The sequence below is a fragment of the Leishmania major genome, chromosome 9 (genome assembly GCF_000002725.2).
Source record: "Leishmania major strain Friedlin complete genome, chromosome 9".
Lineage (NCBI taxonomy): Eukaryota > Euglenozoa > Kinetoplastea > Trypanosomatida > Trypanosomatidae > Leishmania > Leishmania major.
In genome coordinates this window covers 83843-97654 of record NC_007250.2, presented here as the reverse complement: position 1 = coordinate 97654, position 13812 = coordinate 83843, and the positions used below count along the sequence as shown (strand labels likewise).

The following is a 13812-nucleotide window of genomic DNA, read 5'->3' as shown; positions in this document are numbered from 1 at the left end:
GGGGGAGGGCCACACGACCCACGCGTGCATGCAGGCAGGGGGGCACGGCGCACCAACGCGAAGCGGACATGGGAGCGCACCGGCGGTGTGGTGTGCGGGCTGGGAGGGAGCGGGGAGGGTTTGCACCAAGCGCCCCGAAGCACATGGATCCAGTGTGTGTAAAACACGCGGAGATATGGATGTATCGGGCGCGCAGACGTGCCAGTGTGAGCCGCAGGGGAAGAAGGGGAGGGATGGAAACAAAGAATGTGTGTGTGTGTGGGGTGGGGGGGGCATACCCGACACCCATTCTGGCGCGCACACACTCATATATATATATATATATGAGTGTGTAGGTTTATATAGATAGATTTAAACAGGTGTACGCCAGTTGTACGAGAGGCAATGCAGAGCTTAGGCAACCACCACCACCATTCCGGCGTACACCGATTGACACAAGCACACACTCAGACACAAGCACGCTAACCAAACGTAGCGGCAGCGGAACGGAAGAGGGAGGGGGGGGGAGTTGAGGGGTCGCATACGTGACAGTAACACCGGTGCGTTGATCTCCCACCCCCCTCTCACAATAAATACTTAGCTAAGTTCACATTCTTCTGGAGCTTCTCCGTCGCCTCCCGCACCATCTCGGCGTTGATTTCCACCCTCTTGCCCTCGTACTCTTCGCAGTTGCAGCTATACGGGTCCATGACGCGCTCGAGGATTGTGTTGAGGCGACGGGCGCCGATGTTCTGACCTTGGCTGTTCACTGCGCAGGTCACCTTGGCCAGCTCATTGACGCCGTCCTCCGTGAAGACGACGTCGATCTTCTCCGTTTTCAACATCTCTTCCTGTTGCCGCAGCAGGTTGAACTTGGGTTCCGTCAAGATACGGCGGAAGTCCTCCTCCGTCAGCGCCTGCAGCTCTACGCGTACAGGCAGTCGGCCCTGCAGCTCCGCGATCATGTCGGACGTCTTGACGACGTGGAAGGCACCAGAGCAGATGAAGAGGATGTTGTCCGTCGCAATGACGCTGCCGTCTTTCATGGTGACGTTGGAGCCCTCGATGAGAGGTAGCAGGTCTTGCTGCACCCCGGTGGAGCTGACGTCGGCGTTGGCGCTGGACGGCTCGGCGACCACCTTGTCGATCTCATCCACAAAGACAACGCCCTCCTCCTCCGCTAGCGCACGTGCTAGCGTGTTCACTGAGGCTTCGTCGATGAGTTTGTCTAGCGCCTCCTGCGTGGCCAACGGCACAGCGTCAGCCACTCGCTTCGTCACGGACACCTTCAGCCTCTTCGGCTCCCCTCCCAGTCCCAGCAGCATGCCAACCGACTGCAGATCAATGCCGCCCTCCTTCGCTGGCTTTGTCGGCGCCTGCGGAGCATTGATGTCGATCGTCACCATATCGTTAGTGATTGGCTCATCCAGGTAGTGCTCGCGGAAGTACTCGAAGTTGTGCTGCTGCTGCTGCTGCTGCTGCGACTCCTCTGCCTCCGCTGCGCTGTCGTCTGCGGCTGCCGCCGTCACTTCCTCGGCCTTGCCGGTGCTAAGCAGCGAACGGTCCATCGCTCGCATCCGCTGACTCACCGACCAGGCGCTATACACGGTGTCCAGCGCCATGTTCAGCGCCTCTGCATGCCGCTCCGCCTCGAGCGCGCGCCTTGCCTTGAGCTTGGCGTTCGTGTACAGGTCCTCGATGATGCTTTCGACGTCCTTGCCCTTGAAGCCGACCTCCGTGTACTTGGTGGCCTCCACCTTGATAAACGGGGCGTTCGTGATGCGTGCCATGCGACGCGATATCTCCGTCTTGCCGACGCCGGTTGGACCAATCAGCAGCATGTTCTTGGGCACCACCTCCTTCCGCAGGTCGGCGTCCCTGAGCTGCCGACGACGCCAGCGGTTGCGCAGCGCAATGGCCACGGCACGCTTTCCAGCATCCTGGCCAACAATGTAGGCGTCCAATATTTTCGTGATCGCCCGCGGAGAGAGATCGTCAAGCTTGCTTGCCGTTTCCTTTGTGACCTGCAACACGTCAGGGGACGGTGTGCTGGCCGCCGCCGCCACACAAAACAGCAGCCGAGTCGGGAAGCGAAACATTTTCTCTTTTCCCAGGCCGAGAGTAAAGGCGTCGCGTGCACACACACACGTGCTCGTACACACACATATATATATATATGTGTGTGTGTGTGTATGTGTGTATGTGTGTGTATGGGTGGAGACGCAGGGCGGAGGGGCGAGAGCAGCGAGAGAAGAAGAGGTAGTGGCGATGGTGCAGGGAAGATGGAGAGGGCTCTTGCGGACAGGATGAACGCCTGCTCCACCAGAGAAGCCACGAGCGACACAATGTACGTGAAGCGAAAGAAAAGGACGCAAGCGCACGTCTGTGTGTATGTGTGTACAGAGAGGATTAAAGGGTCGCTGCGGCTCCTGTCCGCGCAGGGGAGGGCGGGCGCTGTGCCTCTCACGTGCGCCCCTTTAATGGGCTCTGTAACTCTTGAAGTCGCTCGCAAGGGTGCGTAGGATGCAGCCGAAGTACACACCGAGGTGCCCGTCCTTCTCTCTTCACCGGGGAGGAGGAGGAGGAGGGGGGGGGAGGGAGCGGTTCGGTTCCTTTACAGAGTGGGACGGGTGCCAGGTGGCCTGTGTGCGTGCGTTGCGTGAAGCCCGGCGGTGGAAAGGTGTGGGCTGATACAAGACAAGAAGGCGAGAGACATTGATGTGATACACAGGCACGTGTGGGCGAGGTGTGTGTATGCAGACATTGACACCATGAATTAGCATGAGGCGCGTTGCGTGCCGCCACGGGGTGTCCGATGCGTTCGCCGCGCATACTTCCTGGATGGGGAGACTGGGGAAGAAGCGGCCCTACACCTTCCCTACAACCCGCGCTGCTTTTTGCAGGTGTGCGCGCCGCGGTAGGGCGACACGGCAATAAGTGATAAGCAGCAGCGCCACTTATCACTGGGGAGGGCGTGCGCATGTGTTTCGGGGGTGGGGGAGGGAGGGGGAGACGGGGGACGAGAAGATAACATGTCGTTTGCATCTTAGGTCGTTGCCCGCATCGGCGCCCCCCTGCGCGCAAGGACACCGGCGCGTGTCAATGCTAGCCACCGTGTACTTAAAGGGAGAGAAGGGAAGAGCAGCGGTGTACACACGCACGCACGCACGCCTGCATAAGCGAACCCGAGCAAATGAAGCAACCGCCGCGCCTGCGACTTACAGTTTGGGAGGGGAGGGGGCGGGGGGCCAGGATGGCGAGCACGCATGAGCACGCTGCTCTACGCCTTGCCTCGCTGTTTTTCCGCTTCAACCTCCCACAATGGGATGAAGTTGACGCCGAGACCCTCCCACCAGTGCAGCAGCAACGCACGCGCACCGCTAGAACGAGTCGCTGCCTGTCAGCATTGGACCGTACCGCCGTGCAATGTGCGTCATCGTAATCACAACGAAGCTCACCACCACGAAAAACGTCAGCCACGTGGGCCCCACCACGTCGTCATAGCGGATCTTGCGGCGAGCATACACACGCCGCGACCGTGCCTTGAAGCCGATATACGCGTACGCCAGCGTGAGGAGGGCGATGGAAACCATGACAACCCCCGTCACGACGTGAAAGTTGTCCTGCCAGAGCGGCGAATGGTGGGCGACGTCCCGTGGCAGAAAGAGCCCCTTGCCGAACCGAATGCTGGTCAGGCCCAGGAGGCCGAAGGACGTGGCGAGCTGCATCCATTTAACCATGTACCGCTCCGACGTCAGCAGCGTCTTGGGGTCGTACTTCTGCGGCACCTTGATGCGCTTGCCCGTCTGCCACGGGATCTTTCCGTAGAACACCTGTGCAGCCGCGTTCTTGCTGTCTTTTGGGTCGTAGCAGAGCGGCTCCGTGCCCTTCTCCGAGTAGGGGTAGAGGTGGAAGGTGGTGTACGCCATGTGGCGTCGATCCACCGAATACTGCACCACCGGGAAGAGGCTGGGCTGCACCGCGCCCTGGCCTGCGTCTTTCGTCCTCTTGTCTGCCTTGCCGTCAGCGATGCAGTCTGCAGCGGTGAAGGAGTTCGCCGTCGACGCCGCCACAGACGCGCTTGCAGAGTTCTCTGCGGCACCGTCGGCTTCGTGCTGCAGGCTGCGCAGAACACGCTGGTAAATCTTAGCGTAGTCCGTGCGAGGCAGGAACTGCGCCTCCGACGCGCCCACCGTCTGCGTCTGCGCCGGATTCGTACCGAAGATCAAGCGATCGGCCGTGCGCTCGAGGCAGCCGGCGGCCAGACCCATCGTCGGATCCCAAAGGTGTACTTCCGGCTTCGTCGAGGCACGGATGTCAATGTCGAGCTGGTGCATCCAGTACGGGACCATGTTGATGAAGGAGGTGTGTCCGTACAGGGAGGCGATGCCATGCGCGTACTTGCTGAACTTGGGGACACTTTCCATGTAGCGGCACCCCATCAGCTCCTCAATCCATGGCGCAATGCGCTCGTTTTCGGAGCACTGCAGCTTCACCTCCACCACCGCGTAGGGGAAGTGGGAGACGGGCGAGTCGCCGCCGGTGTAGCGCCAGTGGTGGTCAAGCCCGAAGTCCTCGGCAGACATGCGCAGATCTGTGTCGATGCTCACACGCACCCTCTGGTCGGCACCTCGCTGAAAGGCGGCGCGGCCGCACTGCGTCCGCAGCACCGGTTTCAAGTCGTAGGCGTGTATCTTTGAGAGGATCTCCGTCGAGAGGGACTTGAACGCCTCCTGCTCCGCCTCGCTCGCGTTTCGGCGCTTCAGCTTCTCCACCGCCGGCAGCAGGCTCAGCTGCGCGTGCACAAACGCGTCCACCTCCTTCTCTTTGATGGCGAAGCGGCGCTTGTTACTGCGCTCGCCGCTCCACGCCTCGTGGTGCACCTTGATCTCCATGAACACGTTGTCGTCTTCCTGCAACGCGTTCCAGTCCTCGGCGTAGGTGTCCGAGTACCACCGCATGCGGATCAGCGTACTCCCCTCAATGCGCTCCAGACGGCGGTGGTAGAAGAGAAACTTGTTGTTGTCGTAGTAGACGGAGCTGACGGGCGAGAAGAGGCGAAAGGAGACACCCTTCTCTTTACTCTCCTTGTACGTGTCCTTGAAGGTGCTGAGCGGCAGATGCGGGACGATGCGCGCAATCACGAAAGGGAGGTCCTGCAGGTGCACCCAGTACTTGACGGAACGGCGGTCAAACACCTGTGAGCCCTCCGCGCCGGTGGGGATGCTGAGCTTCCCCTTGGCAGAAATGCGTTCCTCCGTCTGCTTGACTCGGTCGTAGACACGCGACAGGTGGCAGAAGACTTCCTCGACGGAGATCTGGTCATAGTCGTACTCGACGTAGATATTCTTCCAGCGGTCGCCGGTCGGGCCCAGCACGGCGTAGCGGTACATGCGGCCAATGATGTGCTCGATGGTGTCAGTGTTGAGGTTGCGGCACTCGACGAAGCGGAGCAGCTCGTGCATGATAGCATCTGCGATGAGGCGCGCTTCGCGCGGCAGCAGGCGCTTCGCCGCGCTCTTGGGCTGGCTGCTTAGGGTGATACTGCGGTTCGTCACCACCTCTTCCTCTGTCAGGTACTTGGAGCACTCGTAGAGGCGCAGCGACAGCGTCAGCAGCTCCGCTTGCTTGCGCTCGCACCACTCGTACACTCGCATCTTCTGCTCCAGGAGAGAGGCGTAGAGCTCGTCCGGGGTTGACGGGTTGGCGATGTTTTCCTTCATGCGGTGGAGGATGTCCTTGGTTGCCTTGTAGTCCACGTAAGCGCCCTGGTCCCGGAAGTCCGGGTACATGGCGCTGCGCCATGCCTTGCTGTACGGCATGATGGTGGCGGGGCGCCCGCTTTTCGTTCCTGCGATGAAGCGGAGAGAGGAGGAGGGAGGGGGTGTGGGGCAGCAACAGCAACAGCGGCGGCGGCACGCGCGTGTGTGTGTGTCTGGCGTGTTCTTTGGTTGCTCGCTTGCCGGGTTGAGGCGAAGTCGATAGGACGGATACTGTTAGCGCAGAGCCGTGTTAGTGCGGCGGACCGCTGCGGATCAAAGTAGGGAGAGAAAGATGTGCGGGGTGTGCGCAGCGTGCGTGGGAGCTCTCACATAGGGCGTGCGCAGAGTTCAAGAAGGATGCAACGGGGCGACACAGCAGCAGCAACTGTCGTGTCGGTGCGAGTCCCAACGCCACGGACAACTGCAAGCAGAGAGGGATGGGGAGATGGTGCAAAGTTGGGTGAGAGGCAGCAGCGAGCAGGCAGCATACGCACACACGGGAGAGCGGCTTGGCTTCGCTGTCCGTTTTCAACGTGCCTATTCTCTGCTGCACAACATGAGCGAAACTCCACATCAGCCCCCTCCCCCCTGGCCCTGCCATGGGCTACCATCCCGTGGTGCGAAGCAGCGATAGGCACACGCCTTGCAGCAATGCACCGAGTCGGTGATTGGAGAGCACGGCCTCTTCCTCAAACCCTACCCGCCTCCCGCTTCGCAGGTCGCTTTACAGCCGCGCCCATTGTGCTGGCTGCCACCGGGTGCATCCCCCTCGAGGGGGGGGGGGAGGGGGTGGTACGCAGGCGCCTCCCCACACACCAGTGGGCCGTGTGGGGCATACGCTCGAGTCGCCCTCACACGTGTTGCCTATCGTATGGATGACACACACGTGTTCGCTGTCGTCGGGCGCTCCGACGCAGCGCTGTCCAGGGCCTCATACCCCTGTCACCACGTGAAGCGACTGAGCATGAGCAGGGGATAGAAAGGGTAGGGGGAGGGGTGCACTGGACTCTGCGACGCCACGCACGGGTGTGCGCGACGCTCTTCCCTTCATCCCCCCACCCCCCCTCCCCCTGCTTGTCATGAGGGGACCACCACGGCAACAAAGCAGAGAGAGAGAGACGTGCGAAAGGCAGGTACTACCTGAGCGATGTAGATGAGGGGAGGTAGGAGGGCGCTGCGAGAGGCTGACGGGTACAACGGAAAGGCACGGTGAACGAAGCAAGGGAGCTCCGGGAAGCCTTGCAGAAGCAAAGCGCCACGCTCGACTCCCCCTCTCACTATCCCTTGCGTCTTACCGGGTGGCTTGCAGGGGGAGAGGTGCAATATGGTGTGTGTGTGTGTGTGTGTGTGTGTGGAGCTGCAGCGGAGTGCGGCGGCCAAGCGATGCGCGCGCAGCACGCCGTATAATACATTGTGTGCCGTACACGCTTCTGTTTTCCCTTCACTTTCGCGTGTGTCGCAAGCTGTTCCTTTCCTCAAGCAGCGCGGCAGCTGTGCGTACGTGTAGGTGCGTAGGGAGGTGGGGCAGTGGACACGCGCACTATCCCATAGAGAGTCAAAGGGGCGCGGGCACACATGCACGCTGAGGGAGGGAGGGAGGGCAGGACAGAGCGACAGAGAGAGGACGCGCCCGCACACAGACATAGACAAACCTTGAGAGGGATAGACACTGGTCAGCGAGCACAGCGAGAGATGCACATACGGTAAGGAAAGATAGGAAGGGGCGAGCAACGACAACAGACTCACACAGCATCATCACCATCATTGTGAGCAGCGGGCACAGCGGTGATAGACTGCGGCCGTTGTTGTTGTTGGAGATACTTCACATGGAGGCAGTGTGCAACTTGATACATAGAGACACTCCGCGCAGAACGGCGGAGGAAGGAGGAAGGAGGGTGAGATATTCGCCAGCCACAACAGCCGACGAGCGAACAACAGCAGCAGAAGACATAGAACAGGGCAACGCTGCATCTTAATGAGCATAAGAAGGGAGGCCGGGGAAGGGCTGGTGCGTGTGTGTGTGTGTGTGAGGAGGCGGGACAGCGACAGGACAGCTACAACGAGGACAGAAAACACCGAGACACCGCTCTTGCCACTCCGCCGCCGCCTTTCATGTACATTCTGTTTTTTTTTTCGAGTTCTGTACGTAGATCGACCCGTCCTACCGACCCCCTCCCCCTTCCCTTTCGGCTCCTCTGCGCAGCGCACGAGAGCAGCGGCAAAGACGGATGCGCAGAACGAGAGCAGCGAGGGGAGAGAGGCGCTGCGGCGCACGTTACACAACTGCCGGAGGGTCGTAGTTGATGGGCTTCGTGTAAATGTACCGGTACGGGTCGTTCCCGGCCGGGATCCATGGCTTGTAGGTACTTTCCTTCTGGCGCATGGCCCGCACCTTCTGTTCCTTCACGTCGTACGGGTCCTCCTGGTACTCCGGCTGCTTCAGTAAATCAGGGACAAGAGCGCCACCAGGCACCCACGGCTTGCGGCCGGCAGCGGCGCTAGAGATCGCCTGCTGCGATGACGGGCTGCGCTTGGGGGGCAGCGGCTTCGTCAAACCGTATACGCGACTCACGCCGTGCTTCGTTTCATCGAAGCAGCCGCCGGAGCGGACGGCGCTGCGGAAGGGTGAGCCGATGCGCTTCGTTGCTTCGTACTTTCTCTGGAGCGCCTCGCGGCGCATGTTGCCCTCGTATGGGTCCGCCACGTACTGCACCTCGCCTGCCTGTCCAATGGTGAGGCCGGTGTAGCCATATGTGCCCTTCTTGGGCGGGTTCACGATGAAGTTACACTTCGCTGCGGCCGTCTCGGCTTTGTAGTCGGCGGCCGTCTTGATGGGTGGAAACTCGGTCTCGTGGCGGATCGGTGCCTTTTCGCTGAAGGTGCCGTAATAGTCTCCTTTGCCGCTGCTCTTCTTGCTGGCCCCGACGGGGCGGAACGGCGGTGGGGCTGCGGCACTGCTGCCGTGCTCCGTCTTGCCGCCCGCCGAAGTGTTCGCGCGGAAGGGCCCAGCAAAGCCAACAGAGGTGTACGGGTCACCGTTTGAGAGCGACACGAAGGGGTCGAAGGTGGCATCAGTGATGTGTGGGTTACGCTTCGCAGAGACCACGAACGGTGGCTGCCCTGTTGCCTTCGCGATCCCCTCACGCTTGTCGTACTCGTCACCGACGGAAAGGTACACCGGTGGGCTGAACATCTTCTGAGCCGCAGAAGCCGATGTAAGTGGTGCGAGATGTTAGAGAGCAAGAGAGGGAAGGACTGTGTGGGGGAGTGAGGTAGCGAAGAATGCGGTTTGGAGGGTGGTGGTGGCGGATACAGCTGGAGTGGAACACATGCGTGGCAGTTGTGTTTGTGTGTATGTGTGGACAGCGCCATTGAAGAGAGAGAGAGAGAGAGAGGGAGGGAGGGAGGAGGCGAGAGGCGTTGTGGTGCAGCAGATGCGTGGAGGAAGGCGGTGACAGAATCAGACATGGGTGTGGTGTGTGTGTGCGTGTGTATAAGCGACAGAGAGAGAGAAAGAGCGAGCGCACGCCGCGGTGACAGGGATCAGTCGTTGCCTTCTTTCCCCACTCGACTCCCTTTCGCCGCGGTGTATCGTCCGTACCGGAGCTCTTCCGTGCTCGCATCGACCGCTGCGGGATGAGGCCCTCAATGCGCACATCGGTGTGCGTGTGTGTGTGTGTGCGTACGTATCTATGTGCATGATGACGTTGGTGTCTCTGCGGAGTCGCGCAGGCAGCTGCCGTCTTGGAGGATGCGGTAGGCAATCCACGGCGCCGCCACCACACGCTGTGTTGCCACGTCAACGGACACCTCTCGCTGACAGAAGTGGATGACCGTGGTGGTGCTGGCAGACAGCGCTACGTTGGGAAGCGTCGACGGCACCGCTGCGACCCGCTCCACTAACACCATCGACTGCATCCGTGTGCCATAACCACGAAATGGCACCTTGAATATGCTTGACTGCAGGTAGGCCTCACGCGTCGCGGCGCCCCCGTCACAAAACCGAACCGAAACGTCATCTCCATCACCGACAGCGCTGTTGCCAAAGTACTCACGGAGTTCCTTCTCAGTAAAGCCCAGGAGTGGGCTATTCGAGTGCAGCTGCGCGTGCAGGGCCGCCGCCTCCGCTGCCGAGAGCGCCGTCTTCTCCATCTTGGGCAAGTCAAAGTTGCAGCGGTCGCACAAACACTCGTCCGCTAGTGCCGTCGCCACCTCCGTTACTATGGCTGGAGTAATGCCCGACGTCGACGAGGGGGGCTGCTCCGCTGCGATGGGGTCGATCACACGGTGGAGAGCGTCCGTGAAGAGTTGCCCAAGTCGGGCCGTAATGGGCTCGCCATGCATGTTGTCCAAGTAGCTGTTCTGCAAGCAGTGCACCTGGCCTGGTGCAACGGGCTGCCGGTGCTCGGCAGCGTATCGATTTGTTGTGTAGAGGATCTCCGGTGCGGCGGCGCTTGTGTTGCCAGACACCTGCCGCCCATGCTCCGATGTGACAGCATCGACGCCGCACCGACGAAGGTCGTCGCAGGAGAGAAGGTTGAAGCCGGCATAGTAGGGAGGCACTCGCAGTACAGCCGGCAGCGCTGCCCTAGTGGCAGCGCTCTTGTCCAGAGGTGCTTCAGCGTCTTCGCTTCTTGTGCAACCTATCGGCGTCTGCGCGGTGTCCCCTGGCAGGATACCCGTTTGCAGAAAGTTCTTGATGACTAGGCCGCGCGACGTCGGTGGATCGTAGGCGAGTGTCACCGTCTGCAGCTGCTTGCTGTGTTGAGGACAATGATTGTCTTCCGCTGCTGTCTTGGCCGTTGCCGGTACGGCCGGCAAGGCAGCCACCGGCACCACGGTGGTGTGTGCACAGATGTGCGAGAGCGGTGCAGCCCCGCGCCACACGGCAGCTGCGGTGGAAAGCCCTGTGCGCTGTGCCGGCTCACCTCTCTCGCTACCGCCGCACTGGTCCTCATCGCGTGCCGTTGCGCTGCAGGTCAAAGGTGCGGCTGGCGAGCGTCGACAGTTTGTAAGAATGGCGAACCGCCCGCTGCGAGGCTCGATACCCATCCACGACCCACCGGCGCGCCGATCCAGCGCCCACACAAGCCCGGTGGATGTGTCCAGTGTCAGCCCCCCAGTGACCCTTGCCAGCTCCTCATCACGATTGCCAATCAGAATAAACGGGAAGCGCTCGCAGTGGCGCGTGATGAAGGCGAGGATGCACATGAGCGGTCCATGGAAAAAGAGCGGCTTGCTCGAACGCGTGGATGCACCGGTAGTTGCGCGCGTGACGGGAGGGGAGGGGACGGCGACGATCTCTTGATGCCTGCTGCTTACCCTAACCGACCCACACGAAGGTGATGTAGACGACGCGAAGGGCTGAGGAGGATGGGGTGGAATGGTGTAGGATAGTTCACAACTGCAGGCCAGCATCGCTCATGCACGCCCGTGCCAAGCAAGAGGGAGGGGCCAGCGAGGAAGGACGAGAGGGGAGGAAAGGCTCTTAGCGCATGCATGTCGGTATCTGTGTCGACGTGTGCGCGGTGTGCTAACGTGCGTGAAACAAGGTAGGGGTGGCTTGACGAGGAGGTATGTGTGTGTGTGTGTGTGCGTGCTTGGAAGCAGAGAAGGTAGGCGAAAGCAAACAAAGACGCGCGCGCGCAACACGACGCGCACATACATACACGCATACATGGGTACACACAAATAATGTGGCGCTCATCATCTCGCCGCGCCCCCGCGACACACTCTTTCGCCTTCTCCGCCTTGCCCACGATTTCGCACACGCTCTCGGAGATCAGCCAAGACGATGACAGCAACATATACGCACAGCTAAAGGGGAGGGTAGGGGGCCGCAAATGCGTCGCATCACGCGTCACTCGCCCTCCCCCTTTCATACGTTCTCTTCAGTGCCGACTGCGCTTGATTGCAATGACGATGGACTTTGAGGCGGGGGCTGCTGCTCGCTCGCCGTTGATGACGAAGGGATCCGCGAAGGCTGCAACTTGAGATATTGCGGGAACATCGACTCCTTCGTGCCCCATCCGCAGCGCTGCCGCAGTGCTGTGTAGGTGTAACTGTACTCCGGATTGCAGTACACAAAGTAGAGCACCATGCCGATCACGAAACCGCAGCGCAAGTAGCCGTGCCGACGGAACCGCAACTCGCCCGGGGATCGGACGCGTGACGGTGAGAGCAGGTACGCCAGCCCTGTGGTGCGCTCTGCATCCTTCCGTCCAGCGAAGTGCTTGCTCATGATTCGAGCACACCAACGCAGAACTGTAACGCAGACTCGTCGGCAGTGACCAAAGAGGTGGAGGTGACGATACGCACCTGAGACAATAAAGAGCACCACGCTACGCAGACACAACCACCAACGCTAAGCCTCGCATTGTCTTGACTACCAGGGGGAGGGGGCGATGACCCACTCATTCACGACAAGCGACGCACAGACGGAGGAGGGGAAGTAGACACACACACAGTTTCAGCAGACCACAAGGGTACAGCAATACATGCAAGGGGAGAAGAGGCGCAGGAATAAAGTCACTAAGTTGACACCCGTCACGGTGCTGCACAACGACACACACAACCGAGAGCGATAACGTCCACAGTGGGGGGGGGCACGCCGCGCCGCATGGCGGATGGCGGCGCCGGCCAAGCTGAAAAGAGGACGACCATAGGGCAGCGAGTGCGACATGCCGCGAGACGCGCACGAAAGCAACGCTGTGTTTCGTTAAGGGGGGAAGGGAGAGGGACAGAAGGCAACGGCACACCGGGGGGGGGCAGCAAGAAATACCATCACCGCGACGGCCGGGAGCAGATTATCAAATGAGGGACTCGACGCGTCCATGCAAACGAAGATTCGACCGCTGAGGCGGGGGGGGGAGGGGATTCCCTGTTTACGGCCCCCTATAGATATATCCAGATTTATATATGCAGGTATGTGCTAGCCGGCGATCCACTGAAGAGAGAGCGGCGGCCCCCAGCAAGCGGTACGAGGCAGCGCTAGCGCAACGGCCACTCTACGCGAAGGGACCGCAGACATCGGCATTGAACGCTCAATATGTTTCGCCACAGCTCCGCGCATGCAAAAGCAGATATAACCCCACAACCGACTTTCTTCCAGCACCTGCACAATCTCCAGCGGAGCCAAACATGAGAGCCGAGATGCAGGGAGACCGAGCCTGCTCGGAGACTTCCGAGTGCTAGGAGCACCCTCCAACAACACCCGACCCGTCACGCACTTCACAACGAGAAAAAGATCAACCGGGAGCACACCAGTCACATCTATGCGCACAAGCCGCACGGCGTGCACACCGCAGCGCCCATGCAGCGCTCCGCGGTGTAGGCGACGTACAGCATGCCGTCGTCCGCCTGCCTGCACGCGTCGTGCAGCTCGCCGAGCGTCGCCGACGGCGACACGCTGCAGCCGGCAACCGTCAGCGCCACCGGCTTCTTTGCGTCCACGCCGCGGAAGCCGCGCACCGCGGCCACAAGCTGCGCAACCGTTGTCTCGCGCGCCAGCGCGCTGAAGTACGCCTTGCCGCCGCGCGCCTGCGCCTCCTCCACGACAACGGGCACCGCGTTCGCAGCGCGCAGGCTCGCGCACTTCGCAACGCGGGCCTCCAGCGGCGTCGACAACACGTAGGCGGACATGGTGATGGCTGGTGTGGCCTGGGGGTGGGAGTGCGTGGGTGGGGTGGTGGGTGGGATGAATGCGGGCTGAGCAGGCAGTAAGAACGTGCTGTGCGGGGGCCGGGACGTCAAAGAGAGAGAGAGAGATGGCGGAGAGGCCGGCGACAGTGCAGGCGGAGGTGACGGCGTGTGAGAGAGGATGGGCGGGTGAGTGGGCCGGAGCGAGAGGAGCGGTGTGGGAGCCGGTGTTGGCCCAGGACATTCAGTTGAGGGCAGGGGAACACGAGTATGCGGAGCGGCAACGAGCATATACGGAGAGAGCGATAGTGCGCTGACGGGATGGGGTAGGTGGTGCACTGTTGGCTACACTCGCAACACACGCGCTTGCGCACATCCCTCACTGCGCTGGCAGCGTCTCCGATACCGGTGGCGAAGCGAGCGGAGGGGATGA

The 13812-nt window shown here is 61.1% G+C and overlaps 6 protein-coding genes across 6 annotated transcripts; all 6 read right to left on the bottom strand.

The window, feature by feature from the left end:
- Positions 1–563: 563 nt before the first annotated feature.
- Positions 564–2078, bottom strand: HSLU (putative ATP-dependent hsl protease ATP-binding subunit hslU; the record flags this gene model as incomplete). The annotated part of the gene is made up of 1 exon (XM_001681143.1): positions 564–2078. The coding sequence occupies one exon, from the start codon at positions 2076–2078 to the stop codon at positions 564–566; it is 1515 nt and encodes a 504-aa protein (XP_001681195.1).
- A 1281-nt stretch (positions 2079–3359) lies between these two features.
- LMJF_09_0220 (conserved hypothetical protein) lies at positions 3360–5801 on the bottom strand (the record flags this gene model as incomplete). Its single annotated transcript, XM_001681142.1, has 1 exon — positions 3360–5801. One exon carries the CDS (start codon positions 5799–5801, stop codon positions 3360–3362), a length of 2442 nt encoding a protein of 813 aa, XP_001681194.1.
- A 2215-nt stretch (positions 5802–8016) lies between these two features.
- LMJF_09_0210 (conserved hypothetical protein) lies at positions 8017–8934 on the bottom strand (the record flags this gene model as incomplete). Its single annotated transcript, XM_001681141.1, has 1 exon — positions 8017–8934. The coding sequence occupies one exon, from the start codon at positions 8932–8934 to the stop codon at positions 8017–8019; it is 918 nt and encodes a 305-aa protein (XP_001681193.1).
- Positions 8935–9431: 497 nt separating this feature from the next.
- On the bottom strand, positions 9432–10952 carry LMJF_09_0200 (conserved hypothetical protein; the record flags this gene model as incomplete). Its single annotated transcript, XM_001681140.1, has 1 exon — positions 9432–10952. The coding sequence occupies one exon, from the start codon at positions 10950–10952 to the stop codon at positions 9432–9434; it is 1521 nt and encodes a 506-aa protein (XP_001681192.1).
- A 667-nt stretch (positions 10953–11619) lies between these two features.
- LMJF_09_0190 (conserved hypothetical protein) lies at positions 11620–11982 on the bottom strand (the record flags this gene model as incomplete). The annotated part of the gene is made up of 1 exon (XM_001681139.1): positions 11620–11982. The coding sequence occupies one exon, from the start codon at positions 11980–11982 to the stop codon at positions 11620–11622; it is 363 nt and encodes a 120-aa protein (XP_001681191.1).
- A 1031-nt stretch (positions 11983–13013) lies between these two features.
- ATG8C.13 (putative ATG8/AUT7/APG8/PAZ2) lies at positions 13014–13382 on the bottom strand (the record flags this gene model as incomplete). The annotated part of the gene is made up of 1 exon (XM_001681138.1): positions 13014–13382. The coding sequence occupies one exon, from the start codon at positions 13380–13382 to the stop codon at positions 13014–13016; it is 369 nt and encodes a 122-aa protein (XP_001681190.1).
- Positions 13383–13812: the final 430 nt, after the last annotated feature.